At 39.0% G+C, this 17,250-nt stretch overlaps 5 protein-coding genes and 2 long non-coding RNA genes across 8 annotated transcripts; 1 reads left to right on the top strand and 6 right to left on the bottom strand.

Moving 5' to 3' along the window:
* Window positions 1-404: 404 nt before the first annotated feature.
* Window positions 405-2,344, bottom strand: LOC103515400 (bolA-like protein DDB_G0274169). The gene is made up of 3 exons (XM_017446664.2): window positions 2,218-2,344; window positions 1,019-1,275; window positions 405-497 (listed from the first exon to the last, which is right to left on the bottom strand). Exons 2-3 carry the CDS (start codon window positions 1,262-1,264, stop codon window positions 405-407), a joined length of 339 nt encoding a protein of 112 aa, XP_017302153.1. The 5' UTR covers window positions 1,265-1,275; window positions 2,218-2,344.
* Window positions 2,345-2,696: 352 nt separating this feature from the next.
* On the top strand, window positions 2,697-4,140 carry LOC113469998 (ATPase family AAA domain-containing protein 3-like). The gene is made up of 2 exons (XM_026828114.1): window positions 2,697-3,116; window positions 3,876-4,140. Exons 1-2 carry the CDS (start codon window positions 2,944-2,946, stop codon window positions 4,138-4,140), a joined length of 438 nt encoding a protein of 145 aa, XP_026683915.1. The 5' UTR covers window positions 2,697-2,943.
* Window positions 4,141-4,855: 715 nt separating this feature from the next.
* On the bottom strand, window positions 4,856-11,572 carry LOC108253170 (thioredoxin-like protein 4A). Of its 2 annotated transcripts, none has more exons than XM_017446656.2 (2): window positions 11,367-11,572; window positions 4,856-5,520 (listed from the first exon to the last, which is right to left on the bottom strand). In XM_017446656.2, the coding sequence occupies exons 1-2, from the start codon at window positions 11,442-11,444 to the stop codon at window positions 5,170-5,172; spliced, it is 429 nt and encodes a 142-aa protein (XP_017302145.1). In that variant the 5' UTR covers window positions 11,445-11,572; the 3' UTR covers window positions 4,856-5,169. The 2 variants fall into 2 exon arrangements, with proteins under 2 accessions (XP_017302145.1, XP_017302144.1); XM_017446655.2 differs by lacking the exon at window positions 11,367-11,572 and adding an exon at window positions 10,053-10,238.
* LOC113469995 lies at window positions 5,829-6,811 on the bottom strand. The gene is made up of 2 exons (XR_003393230.1): window positions 6,657-6,811; window positions 5,829-6,179 (listed from the first exon to the last, which is right to left on the bottom strand). It is a non-coding gene; the product is annotated as an uncharacterized LOC113469995 (long non-coding RNA).
* LOC113469996 lies at window positions 8,737-9,213 on the bottom strand. Its single transcript, XR_003393231.1, has 2 exons — window positions 9,040-9,213; window positions 8,737-8,956 (listed from the first exon to the last, which is right to left on the bottom strand). It is a non-coding gene; the product is annotated as an uncharacterized LOC113469996 (long non-coding RNA).
* A 16-nt stretch (window positions 11,573-11,588) lies between the features above and the next one.
* LOC103515395 (leucine-rich repeat-containing protein 51-like) lies at window positions 11,589-12,888 on the bottom strand. The gene is made up of 2 exons (XM_008480337.2): window positions 12,794-12,888; window positions 11,589-12,348 (listed from the first exon to the last, which is right to left on the bottom strand). The coding sequence occupies exons 1-2, from the start codon at window positions 12,878-12,880 to the stop codon at window positions 11,803-11,805; spliced, it is 633 nt and encodes a 210-aa protein (XP_008478559.2). The 5' UTR covers window positions 12,881-12,888; the 3' UTR covers window positions 11,589-11,802.
* Window positions 12,889-13,156: 268 nt separating this feature from the next.
* LOC103515398 (SPARC-like) lies at window positions 13,157-16,629 on the bottom strand. The gene is made up of 4 exons (XM_026828112.1): window positions 16,466-16,629; window positions 14,699-14,977; window positions 14,173-14,320; window positions 13,157-13,739 (listed from the first exon to the last, which is right to left on the bottom strand). The coding sequence occupies exons 1-4, from the start codon at window positions 16,627-16,629 to the stop codon at window positions 13,692-13,694; spliced, it is 639 nt and encodes a 212-aa protein (XP_026683913.1). The 3' UTR covers window positions 13,157-13,691.
* Between the last annotated feature and the right edge of the window lie 621 nt (window positions 16,630-17,250).

The raw sequence follows: 17,250 nt of genomic DNA, 5'->3' as shown, positions 1-17,250 counted from the left end.
TTCCCTTGACAATGTTTACGAAGTAGATGAAACTCCGAGTCGGGATAATACCTAAGACTTGTAAGGATCCAGGGTTAGACATAACCTAAGTAAAATAGGCAATGAAACACTCATCTAAAAAAAACTCCAAAAAAAAAAAAAAAAAAAAGTGTAGAAAAAACGTGACTTTTAGTTCTACACCTAGGTAATATGTGATTGACATGCCTTGGTAAACCTCTTTTTTTAGAGAGAGAGAGAGAGAGAGGTGGGAAAAATAAATAAAGACACTCAGGCCAACCATCCTCCACCAGATTTCCATCCACTAAAAACCCATCTCTCTGGGAATAAACCAACACATTTGGAACCTTTGAAAATGTAGGTATTGTAGGTAGTTGTTGGAGGGAAAGGGAAGGTAATAAAAATAATTAATCAAAGCTGCCACTTACCACAATTTGAATGGCATGCACAATGTCATAGATGCCAGCATCTTGGAGAGCACCTTGAACAAGTCTGTGGCACTGGAAACAAGAAATGGAAGTTTAATTAACAGAATTAACAACTTGCACTATTCTGTATTAATAATTTACCCTTGAAGTAACCTCCAAAATTATTATAAACTATACAACATGAAAGACAAATTGTTTTAAATACCTATATATTTTTTTTTTTTTTTTTTTTTTTGTAATTATGATTAAAGAAAAAACTCTGAAGGTAATTAAAAAATAATAAAGCAACCTACAAATTTTGGATCACAAGTAAAAACCTTTTAAGGAGACTAGGACTGGTGCAAGTCGTGGGACTATTTCATTTAACTTACGGCAATAAAAGGTTTGTTTTCAAACTGAGAAGACACAACAACTATTTTAAAATGTGAAGCAAGTTCTGGCTCTTCTGACGGTGAAATACCCGTGTGTGAGAATGATTCATTGATGACATCAATGTGAGAAGGATTCAGTTTCTTAGTCAGTATGTTTTCTATCTTGAGGGTGATTTTGTTCTTTGCGACTTGACTTGATGCAGACATCATTCTTTAACTTACGGCAATAAAAGGTTTGTTTTCAAACTGAGAAGACACAACAACTATTTTAAAATGTGAAGCAAGTTCTGGCTCTTCTGATGGTGAAATACCCGTGTGTGAGAATGATTCATTGATGACGTCAATGTGAGAAGGATTCAGTTTCTTAGTCAGTATGTTTTCTATCTTGAGGGTGATTTTGTTTTTTGTGACTTGACTTGATGCAGACATCATTCTACATAAGAGTACACCTGATAAAAGCTTGTACATTACTTACATGCCTGTGAAACAAAACAAATACTCAGTGCACACATGAATACATGGACCCATTATTTAACTTCATCAAACTGAGATGGACCTTTGAACGTGTGTGAGAATGATTCATTGATGACGTCAATGTGAGAAGGATTCAGTTTCTTAGTCAGTATGTTTTCTATCTTGAGGGTGATTTTGTTCTTTGTGACTTGACTTGATGCAGACATCATTCTACATAGAAGTACACCTGATAAAAGCTTGTACATTACTTGCATGCCTGTGAAACAAAACAAATACTCAGTGCACACAACAATACATGGACCCATTATTTAACTTCATCAAACTGATATGGACCTTTGAACATTTAAATGGGGGGGGGGAATCAACACAAAAGATAAGAGTAGGTACTTAGATACATTCAGTTTCATGTAGGTATCAATTGAATTCCTGTTAGTCCTAAATGAATTCAATATTTTTTACCTCTATGAGTGAACATGGTAAATCAAAATACAAAATAAACGGTAGATGATGGGAACTTGTTACTCCATTAGTTTCTCGATAAAAACTGAAGTGAACACACTTGGTAATGACGTGTATAGACATCATTCTACATAGGAGTACACCTGATAAAAGCTTGTACATTACTTGCATGCCTGTGAAACAAAACAAATACTCAGTGCACACAAGAATACATGGACCCATTATTTAACTTCATCAAACTGAGATGGACCTTTGAACATGGGGGAATCAACACAAAAGATAAGAGTACCTACTTAGATACATTCAGTTTCATATAGATATCAATTGAATTCCTGTTAGTCCTAAATGAATTCAATATTTTTTACCTCTATGAGTGACCATGGTAAATCAAAATACAAAATAAACGGTAGGTGATGGGAACTTGTTACTCCATTAGTTTCTCGATAAAAACTGAAGTGAACACACTTGGTAATGACCTGTATACTTACACACAAACTGTATACAACAGCACGTGTTTTGATAGGTCCAGGTGATAATAAGCAATTAATTAAATATGAATAAAAAATGTAGAAAATTCCAGCCTCTTGCAGTAAAATGCCAATTTGTGCAATTCTTTTTATTCTTTTACCTTTTTTGTAGAACTTTCATGCAAGTCGGATCCCAATCGTGCCCGAACCGGATGACCTACGCAAAGAAATGAGAGAGTATTAAAAAATTAAACAGTGGAATGAAAAAAATATTAATTAAAGTAACTTCGGGACTGTACTAAAATATCAATTGGTTTTATTAATACTAAAGTACGGTCCCAGCATTAACAAAAATCAAATGAAAAATTGAATTATCGAGTGTAGAATATTCAATGGAAAACATGAAACTTCACATCCACACTGTAAGTACGGTAACAGTTGCCGTCACGTTAATACCCGAGTCGCACAGAGGTAATAGCACGAACACTTGCCTTGTGCCGGCAACCCGGTTTGTTTTTGTTTTTTATCACGTGAAGGCAAAAGAAGGGTAGAGGACTTTTCCTGATTTCCTCCAGAAGTTGAAAAAGAAAGGGTTTTCCAGCAAATTTAGCCAGTTGGAGAGAAGAAAAGTGTGTGTTCTGTTAAATCTACAGTGTACATTTCTTGGTACAAAGTTCCTCACACATCAAACTCCCAAGTGTAAGTTATTACATCAGACTTGATAAAACACCTTGATAATCAATCAAAATGTCCTGGTTATTTGGCTACAAAGGAACTCCCCAGACCCCAGCAGACTTTTCCCAATATGCCAATGCTCCCCCAGGAGGTTCAAGTGGTGGGGATGATGGGAAAGGTGCTGGAGGTGCTTACAGGTTTGATTCTACAGCACTGGAAAAAGCTGCCAAGGCGGCTAAAGAGCTGACGTGTATACTTACACACAAACTGTATAGAACAGCACGTGTTTTGATAGGTCCAGGTGATAATAAGCAATTAAATATGAATAAAAAAATGTAGAAAATTCCAGCCTCTTGTAGTAAAATCAGCTAAAATGCCAATTTGTGCAATTCTTTTACCTTTTTTGTTGAAGTAGAAAACTGGACGTTAACCTAAGCCAATCTAGTTTATCTGCCAATAATAGAACGTCTTGAAGATTTTCCCGTCATTGTCTCTCTCACTCACACACTATCTTTCTCTCTCTTTCATTTTCAGGATGAGATTGAAGATCAATGCGAGGACGTTCGTAATGACGACGAGTGAGATGGAAGATCCTGAAACGCTCTCCGTCTCAATCCTAACCTTTGCCTCGTTCTGATTCGGATCATGTCGTGAATTGTCGACAAGGATCGGATTTTGTCGGAAAATTTCGTGCTTTTTGTCCGTTACGCAAGAAAAACGTGTCCGTTTAATAAAAGAAGTTTAAGTGTGTCTATCTTTTTAATTAGACGACCTAAAAAATAATGTTACCGTACTTACAGTGTGGATGTGAAGTTTCATGTTTTCCATTGAATATTCTACACTCGATAATTCAATTTTTCATTTGATTTTTATTAATGCTGGGACCGTAATTTAGTATTAATAAAATTGATATTTTAGTACAGTCCCGAAGTTACTTTAATTAATATTTTTTCATTCCACTGTTTAGTTTTTTAATACTCTCTCATTTCTTTGTCTAAAGAGCTTGAGTCATCCAAGTATGCAAAGGAAGCATTGGAGCTCACCAAAGCTCAAGAAGTTACCAAGCAACAAGAGTATCTTACCACACTTATTCAGGAACGGCGCAATGCAATGTTCCAGCGCCATGAAGTTAGCGCGAATAGGGAACAGCTCATGCCGAGACACACTCCTGAGGGATTGAGGGAAGTGGTTAGGGAGAATAGCTGGTGCAAGACCCAACGTTATGTTCCCCAAGAGATTAAGGGATATAAGATCGTCCTCACTACGTGATTTTATCATCATTTGCCCTCAAGTTGAAAATATTCCAAAAGGTCACATAATGAGGACGTAGACCAAAAGAGCTTGGAGAGACCAATAGCGATTAGCTTGATAACCACAGACATCTTTCCAGAAATTTAAAATCAAAAATTCGAATTTCCCGCCAACTTTACACGCAAAAAGTCCGACGATGTCCTACGATGGCCCTGTTCATAACCACGGCCCGAAAGTTGACAAATTTCAAAAATTCCCGCTCTATACATTTTGATAAGAAATATTCCTCTGTGGTCAAAAATCGATTTCTGTGTTGTTGCCGGTAACGGCAGACAAAAATTAGATTTCTGTGCGGCAAATGACGGCAATTCAATAATCCCATTGAAAAATGTTACGAATAGAGATTTTTTTTAACCTTTTGGGACTACCAGGAGTCTTGGACCATTTAGTTTTTTACGTTTTAGCGAAGGTCCGGGGAAGATATTCAGAGAAACTTTACCTCAAAATGCATTTAGGAAACCACCCCTACTGTTGGAATTTACATTGAAGTTTTCAACTTTGTAGAAATTAAAAACAAGGAAATATGAACGAAATCTATTTAAATTTATTAATTTTATTTTTTATTGTACATTCTTATTTTATTATTTATCTTATACCTAACTTGAAACTAAAACATAAAAAGGAAAATATTTAACACTTTAGCAGTGAAAACAAAACACTCAAAAAAAAAATGTTGGGGGAATCTTTGACAGTTTGAGAATCGAAAAAGTAATGAGTATGTATGTAGTAAGGTAGTATTCTAGGGAAGAAAAGCTAAAAACCAAGCAAATAAATTAATATCTAATTAAGTTAGTGAACTTTGTACATATTGACATTTTGGTACAGTAAAGTCTGTCAGTGATCGTCCTCACTACGTGATTTTATCATCATTTGCCCTCAAGTTGAAAATATTCCAAAAGGTCACATAATGAGGACGTAGACCAAAAGACCTTGGAGAGACCAATAGCGATTAGCTTGATAACCACAGACATCTTTCCAGAAATTCCCCTAGTATCGATACTTGGTCGAATAATCTTTGGGCGACACAACCAAACCTCGCCCTTTCCGCGCTCCCCGATAGACAGTCTCGACAATATCAATCATTTCCTGTTTATCCTCCAGGGCCCAGTTGATCTTGTTATTGTTACCGGTGCCCAAATCAATCATGATGTGCTTATTACGAAAGAAGAACATACAAGTGCATGGATCGTACAACTCGTACATTTTGTTGAAGTCAGGAACCTTGGTGATGTCGACTAGATAGATGACGGCGAAGTTCTTCACCTTCTCGGCGATACTGTAGAGTACCTCGTCCATCTTCATGCAAGTCGGATCCCAATCGTGCCCGAACCGGATGACCTACGCAAAGAAAACAACAAAGAAATGAGAGAGTATTAAAAAACTAAACAGTGGAATGAAAAAATATTAACTAAAGTAACTTCGGGACTGTACTAAAATATCAATTTTATTAATACTAAATTACGGTCCCAGCATTAATAAAAATCAAATGGAAAACATGAAACTTCACATCCACACTGTAAGTACGGTAACAGTAGCACGTACCTACATATTTATACCTAGGTACTAGGTACCTATTAGTAGTTAGCATAAATAAAAAGCTTAATAAAAATCATAGACATCTATGTTCTATCATTAATATAAGGTGATGGTAGGTATTGCTTTTATTTTTTAGGTCGTCTAATTAAAAAGATAGACACACTTAAACTTCTTTTATCAAACGGACAAGTTTTTCATGATGGACGACTCAGTAACTTTGTGAAGTTGTGAAGTTTAACCCAGTGAAGAGTATAAGTTATTTCTTTTACATCTATTGGACAAGTTTTTCTTGCGTAACGGACAAAAAGCACGAAATTTTCCGACCAAATCCGATCCTTGTCGAAAATTCACGACATGATCCGAATCAGAACGAAGCAAAGGTTAGGATTGAGATGGACAGCGGATCTTCCATCTCACTCGTCGTCATTACGAACGTCCTCACATTGATCTTCAATCTCATCCTGAAAATGAAAGAGAGAGAAAGAATATAATAGTGCTTAATAATAATAATATTTACTTTTTCACAGCATGTGAGTGAGAGAGACAATGACGGGAAAATCTTCAAGACGTTCTATTATTGGCAGATAAACTAGATTGGCTTAGGTTAACGTCCAGTTCAGATTTTGACTGGAATTAATCAACCTACCTACCATAAAAAAATACCTCCATTTGGACTAATAAGTACCATCTAATACCAACTCTCGGGAGCGAAACTCGGCCCTTTCCTGGAGCGAAGATAATAGCCAAATTCGAACTGATAAGTAAATACTTTCATAGATAGGATATTTGTATACTCAGCTAACTCGGACCTTTTATGCTCGAAAAACGGAGTTCGCACTGAGAAGTACTTTTATGGACATTACTCAGCTAACTCAGCCCTTTTCTGAGTGCAAAGCGAAATTCGTATTGAAAAGTAGTTACAGGAACGCGCCTCTTACCTCGTTGAGTTCCAGACACCGCGCCCATTCCTTGAGAGTAATCAGATGATCGTCATCCGCGTCACACTTGTTCAGGAACGGCGCAATGCAATGTTCCAGCGCCATGAAGTTAGCGCGAATAGGGAACAGCTCATGCCGAGACACACTCCTGTGGGATTGAGGGAAAGGGGTTAGGGAGACTATACCTAGTGTAAGACCCTAATACACTATGGTCCCCAAGCGCAAGAGACCTGGGGATTGAGGGAAGTGGTTAGGGAGAATAGCTGGTGCAAGACCCAACGTTATGTTCCCCAAGAGATTAAGGGATATAAGTTACTCTGGGCGTCCAGAGGGAGTTTAAGACCCCCAATTCTTCCAACACCGTGGTACACACCATGCCTTTATCACGAATACGGAAATTAAATGTGTAAGTCATCTAGCCCTCGTGGGGGCCTAGCGTTTTAATGTCCTAAAAGTTGGATATTTTCATGAAAATTCGATTCACTGACTCTAAACTCTCTGACCCTATCAATGCAGTTAAAAACTTAAAAGCCAAGTCAGGAGATGTTTTATCTGGTGTTGTATTAGCCCCTGAGATGGAAGAGAGGTTAACCCTATCAATGCAGTTAAAAACTTGAAAGCCAAGTCAGGAGATGTTTTATCTGGTGTTGTATTAGCCCCTGAGATGGAAGAGAGGTTGGCGAATAGGGAACAGCTCGTGCCGAGAGACACTCCTGTGGGATTGAGGGAAAGGGGTTAGGGAGACTATACCTAGTGTAAGACCCTAATACACTATGGTCCCCAAGCGCAAGAGACCTGGGGATTGAGGGAAGTGGTTAGGGAGAATAGCTGGTGCAAGACCCAACGTTATGTTCCCCAAGAGATTAAGGGATATAAGTTACTCTGGGCGTCCAGAGGGAGTTTAAGACCCCCAATTCTTCCAACACCGTGGTACACACCATGCCTTTATCACGAACACGGAAAGTAAATGTGTAAGTCATCTAGCCCTCGTGGGGGCCTAGCGTTTTAATGTCCTAAAACTTGGAGATTTTCATGAAAATTCGAAGAGAGGTTGAGAGATATTGCAATTGCCACAAAGAATACCAAGCACAATAAAGGTATCTTCAGAAACATTTTGATGTATGGGCCACCTGGGACAGGAAAAACAATGTTTGCCAAGAAGTTGGCTCATCACTCTGGTATGGACTATGCTATCATGACGGGAGGTGATGTTGCACCTATGGGAAGCAGTGGAGTGACAGCAATACACAAAGTCTTTGACTGGGCCTCCTCCTCTCGGAAGGGATTGGTTTTGTTCATAGATGAAGCTGATGCATTTCTAAGGAAGAGATCATCTGAAACCATCAGTGAATCATTACGAGCAACATTGAATGCTTTCTTGTACAGAACAGGAGAACAGTCGGATAAATTCATGCTTGTGCTGGCAAGTAATACCCCACAACAATTTGACTGGGCAGTCAATGACCGTTTAGATGAGATGGTAGAATTTCCCTTACCAACATTGAATGAGAGAGAACGGTTGGTCAGGCTTTACTTTGACAAGTTTGTACTTCAGCCTGCCGCTCAGGGCAAGAGACGTTTGAAGGTAGCACCCTTTGATTATACTTCATTGTGTTCCAAAATTGCTCATGTGACCGAGGGCTTGTCTGGAAGAGAGATTGCCAAGCTAGGTGTAGCATGGCAAGCTTCAGCTTATGCCTCAGAGGATGGTGTACTGACAGAGGCCATGGTGATGAGCAAGGTAGAGGATTCTATCCGAGCACACAAGATGAAGGTCAGGTGGCAGAGTGAACAGGAGAGTCCAGAATCTTTTATGGGAGTGGATAAGTCTAGTCCTAGTCACAACCAGATCCAAAGTAAAGCCAGGGCCTCATAAAACATAATATTCATGTGTGAAATTCATTCCTTGAGTTGAGAAATTGTACTCTGAGTATTGTTCAAATTTGTGTCTTGTGGTAAATGTTTATTGTTGCAAACCATTCATAAGTAACTGCAAGTACCTAAGGAAATGAAACCCATGCTCCTTTTGCTCCTTTCATAAAATGAAAAAAAGGTGGAATTTGGATCATAGGTACCTACATATTTTTAGATGGAAATTTTGATTTCCTTTTCTCTGTGCTTGTTTAAGTTTCTCTTAAAAATCTTTTACTGTGCATTTAAATTATTTAATTTTCAATACCAGTTTGTTGTTTTTTTTATTATTATTTATTTGGAAGGACAAAAAAAAATTGTATTGATTAGTTGGTAGGTAGGTAGGTGATGTAAAAATAAATCTACAACTCTAAGAAGAAGTTTGTCACCTTATGTAGAAATGGAGAAGAAACATGGTTAAATACTTAGGGTATTTTCTCAGGTTTAGATTATGTTAATCTAAGTTTGTCACCTTATGTAGAAATGGAGAAGAAACATGGTTAAATACTTAGGGTATTTTCTCAGGTTTAGATTATGTTAATCTGTAGTAGTTCTCAATTAGTTTAGATATTAATTTTAAGGAGGCTTGTAGTGCCTTGAGGAAAATGCATGAAAATAAAAGCAAAGCTTGGAATTTGTTTGTTAAAGTGATTTTGTGTTTGTCATTATTTTATACATAGGTTTCTACTTTCTACAATTACAATTTTGTTAATTTATTATTGTGTACATATACTGTGATTTTGTGTTTGTCATTATTTTATACATAGGTTTCTACTTTCTACAATTACAATTTTGTTAATTTATTATTGTGTACCTATACCTTCACTAAATTGATATAACAAAATTCAAGGAGACTACATAATATGACGCTCATATTGTGTACCTATACCTACACTAAATTGATATAACAAAATTCAAGGAGACTACATAATATGCTTTGAATCATGGCAGCAAGAACATGTAAAAGTAAGATGTAAATGCTCAATTTTGTGTTTTTAGTATAAGTCTATATTAGAAATCAAGTGAAATGGAAAGGTTGTAAGAGTGAATTCCTAGCTCAATGGAGAGTTTGGGAGAAGGCCAATAAATAAAACCCTATCTAGTTAGTAGTTTGAAGAGGTTTAACAGAGAGAACTGTAACTGCTAAGGTCTTATCATCCCAAAATCAAAGAGAGAAAGAAGACAGGATAGGAGAAAGCCAGCTGTTCCAAGAACAAACATTATCCCATCAGGATAAAATCCGCCCCGGGTGGGAATCAATTATCAAACCCGCGGCCTAGCACCACTTACAAGGCAGATGTGCTACCAACCAAGCTAACTAGGCTGGCTCAAGATAAGGTATCTTTATAATGATGTTGTACGATTCTGAAAGATGGATTCCTTAGCTCATTTTCTATGTGACATCCGAGCAATCCTCTGTTCTTATCAGTAATTCTGTCAACTATCTGATAAGGGCTAAAAAAAGTTTTCAGGGAAATATCTTACCACAACTCTGTCCTCTTCAGATAATATTGCTTGATCCACTTGCCAGCCATTGTGCAGATGTCCTAACATGTACGACATGATGAAAATATGTATTAACTCACTACAATGGATAAAACGTCCCTCACACAGGAAAAAGGCGAAGAAAAAAGCTGTAACTTTTACTTTTTCTGCTTTTTCACAGCATAGAACTTTCTAGTTATTTAATTTTTATTTTCAAAAAATTCGCGCCACAGAAATTACAAAAGTAAACACAGTCCAAAGAGAAAATCCAAAGAGGTAAAAACCTAGGAGGTCGGGACCAGTAGACAGTGCGACGCGATTTGCGACTCGCGACTGCAGCCATTTATGGGAGAGTTTTAGCACAACTTTTTTGTTTAAAATTATTAACAACTTACAATCAAAAATATTTTTTGCTAGTCTAACCTAGTGGGCAAGTGTCTACTAAATTTATTCGGATTCGACGGATACCGCTGTCCTCTTGAATGTCGCCGCTTCAAGTTTCTCATATTTGGGCAATAGGTAACTCCTTATTTCTGCATTCAATGCATTCGTCTCTTGTTTTTCCGAGGGCAAAATGAACACACTATCAAGCGTCACCAGTTGAGGAATCATTGTACTAACTACTGCACGGTATTCGCGTATTTTCTCTATCGGATTACCATACAAGCTGAGAGTACGTAAGGAATTGACTCTCCTCAGAACAAACACGCTAAGGTATTCCTCTCGTCTCTTGTTTTTCCGAGGGCAAAATGAACACACTATCAAGCGTCACCAGTTGAGGAATCATTGTACTAACTACTGCACGGTATTCTCGTATTTTCTCTATCGGATTACCGTACAAGCTGAGAGTACGTAAGGAATTGACTCTTCTGAGAACAAACACACTGAGGTATTCCTCAATCTGATTCTTGTGAAGATAGAGGATTTTCAGATTATACAAGACATCCATTGATCCGGAATTCAAAATCCCTCTCGATCTGTCATTCCAGCAGATTCAAAGTCTGGACAAGGTTGCCGTTCAGAAGTTAAAACCCAATGTTCACAGACTAGGAGAAAGCCCGCCCATGTTGGTAGGTCGGTATGACACCCGGTCCCTGTGGTTAAGTCACAACAAGATCTCTTTAGTGTATGGTTTGGACTCTCTGGTACACAGGACTATACTAGATCCCGACCTGATAGGCTGGATCGATCTATCGTTCAACATTCCTTAGCTCATTTTCTATGTGACATCCGAGCAATCCTCTGTTCTTATCAGTAATTCTGTCAACTATCTGATAAGGGCTAAAAAAAAAAGTTTTCAGGGAAATATCTTACCACAACTCTGTCCTCTTCAGATAATATTGCTTGATCCACTTGCCAGCCATTGTGCAGATGTCCTAACATGTATGACATGATGAATATATGTATTAACTCACTACAATGGATAAAACGTCCCTCACACAGGAAAAAGGCGAAGAAAAAGCTGTAACTTTTACTTTTTCACACTCACAGCATAGAACTTTCTAGTTATTTATTTTCAAAAAATTCGCGCCACAGAAATTACAAAAGTAAACACAGCCCAAAGAGAAAATCCAAAGAGGTAAAAACCAAGGAGGTCGGGACCAGTAGACAGTGCGACGCGATTTGCGACTCGCGACTGCAGCCATTTATGGGAGAGTTTTAGCACAACTTTTTTGTTTAAAATTATTAACAACTTACAATCAAAAATATTTTTTGCTAGTCTAACCTAGTGGGCAAGTGTCTACTAAATTTATTCGGATTCGACGGATACCGCTGTCCTCTTGAATGTCGCCGCTTCAAGTTTCTCATATTTGGGCAATAGGTAACTCCTTATTTCTGCATTCAATGCATTCGTCTCTTGTTTTTCCGAGGGCAAAATGAACACACTATCAAGCGTCACCAGTTGAGGAATCATTGTACTAACTACTGCACGGTATTCGCGTATTTTCTCTATCGGATTACCATACAAGCTGAGAGTACGTAAGGAATTGACTCTCCTCAGAACAAACACGCTAAGGTATTCCTCAATTTGATTCTTATGGAGATAGAGGATTTTCAGATTGGGAAAGTTGGTGAACATGTTTTTGTCCACATTTTTGATGTTATTGAACGATAGATCGATCCAGCCTATCAGGTCGGGATCTAATATAGTCCTGTGTACCAGAGAGTCCAAACCATACACTAAAGAGATCTTGTTGTGACTTAACCACAGGGACCGGGTGTCATACCGACCTACCAACATGGGCGGGCTTTCTCCTAGTCTGTGAACATTGGGTTTTAACTTCTGAACGGCAACCTTGTCCAGACTTTGAATCTGCTGGAATGACAGATCGAGAGGGATTTTGAATTCCGGATCAATGGATGTCTTGTAGTATTCACTCATGATCTAGAATAGGTAGGTAGGTATCTAGATCTTAAAATAGGTGTACTAAAATTTTAGGAAAGCTCCGCCTCGGATATTTGACTCTGCACAATTTTAAACCAATTAAAATTTCAAACTTTCCGAGAAGTAGGTATGCTCGTATCACCATTAAAACTATTTTGCAAATACCTACTCGAACAGAACTATGTAGGTACCTACCTACCTACATGCTGGACTTGCTGTGAATGCTGTGCCTTTTACCATTAAAGAAAGCATGTAGTTTTACGAATTATTAGATCTTTACGTAGAAAATAAATGGATATTTATTAGTACATTTACATATGGGTTTCTCCTAAGGTTTCAACTTCTGAACGGCAACCTTGTCCAGACTTTGAATCTGCTGGAATGACAGATCGAGAGGGATTTTGAATTCCGGATCAATGGGTGTCTTGTAGTATTCACTCATGATCTAGAATAGGTAGGTAGGTATCTAGATCTTAAAATAGGTGTACTAAAATTTAAGGAAAGCTCCGCCTCGGATATTTAACTCTGCACAATTTTAAACCAATTAAAATTTCAAACTTTCCGAGAAGTAGGTATGCTCGTATCACCATTAAAACTATTTTGCAAATACCTACTCGAACAGAACTATGTAGGTACCTACCTACCTACATGTTGTGCTGGACTTGCTGTGAATGCTGTGCCTTTTACCATTGAAGAAAACATGTAGTTTTACGAATTATTAGATCTTTACGTAGAAAATAAATGGATATTTATTAGTACATTTAGATATGGGTTTCTCCTAAGTACCTAAGTGGGCTACTTAAAAAACATGACAGATGAAAAAAAAAATAATAATAATATAAAAAAAAAAAATAACAGAATGATGGGGAGATTCAAAATAAGAAAGATCCAATAGAAGGGGATAAATAAATTTAAAAAAAGCACGTACCTACATATACCTAGGTACTAGGTACCTGAAAGCAGTTAGCATAAATAAAAAGCTTAGTAAAAATCTTAGACATCTATGTTCTATCATTAATATAATTATAGGTGATGGTAGGTATTGCTTTTATTTTTTAGGTCGTCTAATTAAAAAGATATACACTTAAACTTCTTTTTTTAAACGGACAAGTTTTTCTTGCGTAACGGACAAAAAGCACGAAATTTTCCGACAAAATCCGATCCTTGTCGAAAATTCACGACATGATCCGAATCAGAACGAAGCAAAGGTTAGGATTGAGACGGAGAGCGTTTCAGTTTCAGGATCTTCCATCTCACTCGTCGTCATTACGAACGTCCTCGCATTGATCTTCAATCTCATCCTGAAAATGAAAGAGAAATATAGTGTGTGAGAGTGAGAGAGACAATGACGGGAAAATCTTCTAGACGTTCTATTATTGGCAGATAAACTAGATTGGCTGAGGTTAACGTCCAGTTCAGATTTTGACTGGAATTATTTAACCTACCATAAAAAAATACCTCCATTTGGACTAATAAGAACCATCTACCAACTCTTGAGAGCAAAACTCGGCCCTTTCCTGGAGCGAAGATAATAGCCAAATTTGAACTGATAAGTAAATACCTACTTTCATGGACAGTATACTTGTATACTCAGCTAACTCGGACCTTTTATGCTCGAAAAACGGAGTTCGCACTGAGAAGTACTTTCATGGACATTACTCAGCTAACTCAGCCCTTTTCTGAGTGAAAAGCGAAATTCGTATTGAAAAGTAGTTACAGGAACGCGCCTCTTACCTCGTTGAGTTCCAGACACCGCGCCCATTCCTTGAGAGTAATCAGATGATCGTCATCCGCGTCACACTTGTTCAGGAACGGCGCAATGCAATGTTCCAGCGCCATGAAGTTAGCGCGAATAGGGAACAGCTCATGCCGAGACACACTCCTGTGGGATTGAGGGAAAGGGGTTAGGGAGACTATACCTAGTGTAAGACCCTAATACACTATGGTCCCCAAGCGCAAGAGACCTGGGGATTGAGGGAAGTGGTTAGGGAGAATAGCTGGTGCAAGACCCAACGTTATGTTCCCCAAGAGATTAAGGGATATAAGTTACTCTGGGCGTCCAGAGGGAGTTTAAGACCCCCAATTCTTCCAACACCGTGGTACACACCATGCCTTTATCACGAACACGGAAAGTAAGTGTGTAAGTCATCTAGCCCTCGTGGGGGCCAAGCGTTTTAATGTCCTAAAACTTGGAGATTTTCACTGACTCTAAACTCTCTAAGGATGTCAGCGAGCTAGTCGCACCTTAACCCAAACTCACCTATCGGCCGGGTGACCATCAAGGTCGCAGAATTTCCACACGGCGGCGTTAGTCCATCGGCGCGTCAGGTTACTCTCGGCCTCGCGTTGCATGGCCATGTAGTGAGGTGATAGCTCCTCGCGATCCGCCATCTCTGCCATCACTGTGAACAGCCAGTCACGCATGCGTCGGGGAAAGTCGGCCATTTCCGTCGGGAGACATTCCTGTGGTACAACGAAAACATAATTCAGCCAGCGGACACAGTGGGACGATGCCGAATTCCGACCCAAAACTGGTTTCCTTTAAAAGCGCAATCCCTTCTGTGTGAAAGTTTATTATTTGTGTAGATGGTGAGTCAATTTAGATCCATTGAATACGCGGGAATGGAATCTATCACTGTCTATTTAGACAGTAGTCTTGGAGACGTCCCTCTCCTCTGCCATGACAGATAGATCAATAGAAATTGGGACAGCGGTTGTGCGTGGAGATGTCTTTGCAAGTACTTTATCCCATTGATGTCTTTGAATAATGCGAAATATACGATCGTTACCTATGTGCAAGTGCCAAAACTTAGAATAGGCTGAGCTCAAGAGCAGGGGTAGGGGCACCTTGAAAAAGTCCTTTGACTTACTACTACCGCCACCAATAACAAACTGTCACCAGTCACACCACGCACCCCCGTGACAGGGGGTTAGCAAGCCGTAGTCCGACAAGTGCTCGAGAAGATATGTGACTCTATTTTTCCCCTTTGGCATAGTTGGGGCTACGAGCAACTATAAAAAGGCGGGGAGCTGTCTGCAACACAAAAGATAAACGAGCACCATACATTAGAGGAATTTCAAGCAAGGGTCGGTGTCGTAGGACCACAGCGCTAAGAGACGTAGTACTGCGGGGGAGCAAGCTAATACACCAAACCGTTCTCAATCTAAAAAGGCCAGACAACAGTACGCACGGCGTCTAATACCTAACAAGGGAAAGAAGATTAGGATCAAGAAGTGTGAGGACGGACCAGTACGTGGTTCTGAGACGATAACAACACGCTTCTACACCGCCACTATCAAAGGTGAAAAGAAATCCTGTTTACAAGTAAAGCCCAAAACTAAAGGAGGAGACATGAGACAAATAAAAGATCTAGTAACGCACGTTTCGCCCACACCGCGTCCATTTCCTTACATATCACTCTCCTGCTTCCTGGTTTACACACACATAAGCTTGTCACGGGGGTCCTTTTGACTGCGAGCTGCCTTTCAAGTACCAAAATCTACACACACACACACAAAAAACACAGGCGATATCGAGCGCAACAGACCCAGGCTAAAACTACTTGACAAACTTTAAAACTCAAGGAACTTAGTTCTTGTGCAGCTAGGAACTTTAAACGCACAGGGTCTCAGACTTGAAGCCAGAATTTGAAAGGACTCTACCGATCTATCTAGTGGCGTAAATACTGGGAACATATAGGAACACAAAGAGATTTTTTTTTTTAAAAATAACAAGTTTCTAGGGGTAATGACTATAGTTACCAGTTGGTACGAAATTGTTAGAAAACGCTACTATCATGTCAATGTGACCAGTGAGACAAGAAACAAAAAGTAATGCATTTTGCATGAGGAGACAAAGAATAAAATTATGTACACTTATACATCGTAAGTAAGCATGGAGAAAGAGTCGAACGCCGTTTCTTAGGCTCACTCCATGATTATGTCAACGTGTCCTATGATGGTCACTATTCAATAAAACACGAAAATTGTAAAAGCAAGATAGGACGTCCACACATGATTATGTTACTGTGACCCGCATAGTCTGAACGCTACAAGATGACTCTTCCTACAGTTACGCTCGTCTTGAACGGACAGGACACCGCTTGGGCCCGATACCGGGATACAAGTATACTCGATGATACCTCTTACCGGCAGTCTACGGACATTCATGTGGTGAACGAAAGCTCCCATAATTGTTAATAGGACTGACATATCCATCTCATAGGTTATAGATTAATCGATTACCACCCGCGAAGCTTGAAAACTGCAAGCGAACAGCGGACGGCTGCCATCTCTATTTATCTGCAAGAAGCGGTGCCTTTTGACTAGTATTGAGCCAAAATCTAAAGCCGTTTAGGAGGGAACACGGTATTCCCTCCTAGATCTTGTCCCCAAAAGGTTGAAGATACACATACGCCCGGTGTAAGATGTAACCCTCCATGAAGCGCCCGTGTATATACATGTGTCCCCTAGGGTTGGGGTGCGGGTTGAAAAGTCTGTACGTCAGCTTAGCTTAAAATTCGCGGCGTCCGCTTTAAAAAGTTTTTCACAAGAGGACTAACATCAACTGTGATTTCCCCCAGTCAAAGGTAGTGAGGTTAACTATGGGATGTGACCAGACAAGAAATATAAATCCATTCAAACATGTTTGGCGATTTTTCGACAGCGCCTGTACTAACGCTGGTGTATCGGCGATCAACCTTTGGGGACTAGATCTTGTATAAACCCTTTATGAGGATTGTTTAAAAGCCGAAAGATCTACAATTCCAAGATCTCTATCTCGCTAGAGACACACTCACTCAAAGCGAGTGA

The sequence above is a fragment of the Diaphorina citri genome, unplaced genomic scaffold, assembly GCF_000475195.1.
Source record: "Diaphorina citri unplaced genomic scaffold, Diaci psyllid genome assembly version 1.1 scaffold1331, whole genome shotgun sequence".
NCBI classification, from domain to species: domain Eukaryota; kingdom Metazoa; phylum Arthropoda; class Insecta; order Hemiptera; family Psyllidae; genus Diaphorina; species Diaphorina citri.
Note: the sequence above shows the minus strand (reverse complement) of the source record. Positions and strands in the feature narration are given on the sequence as shown.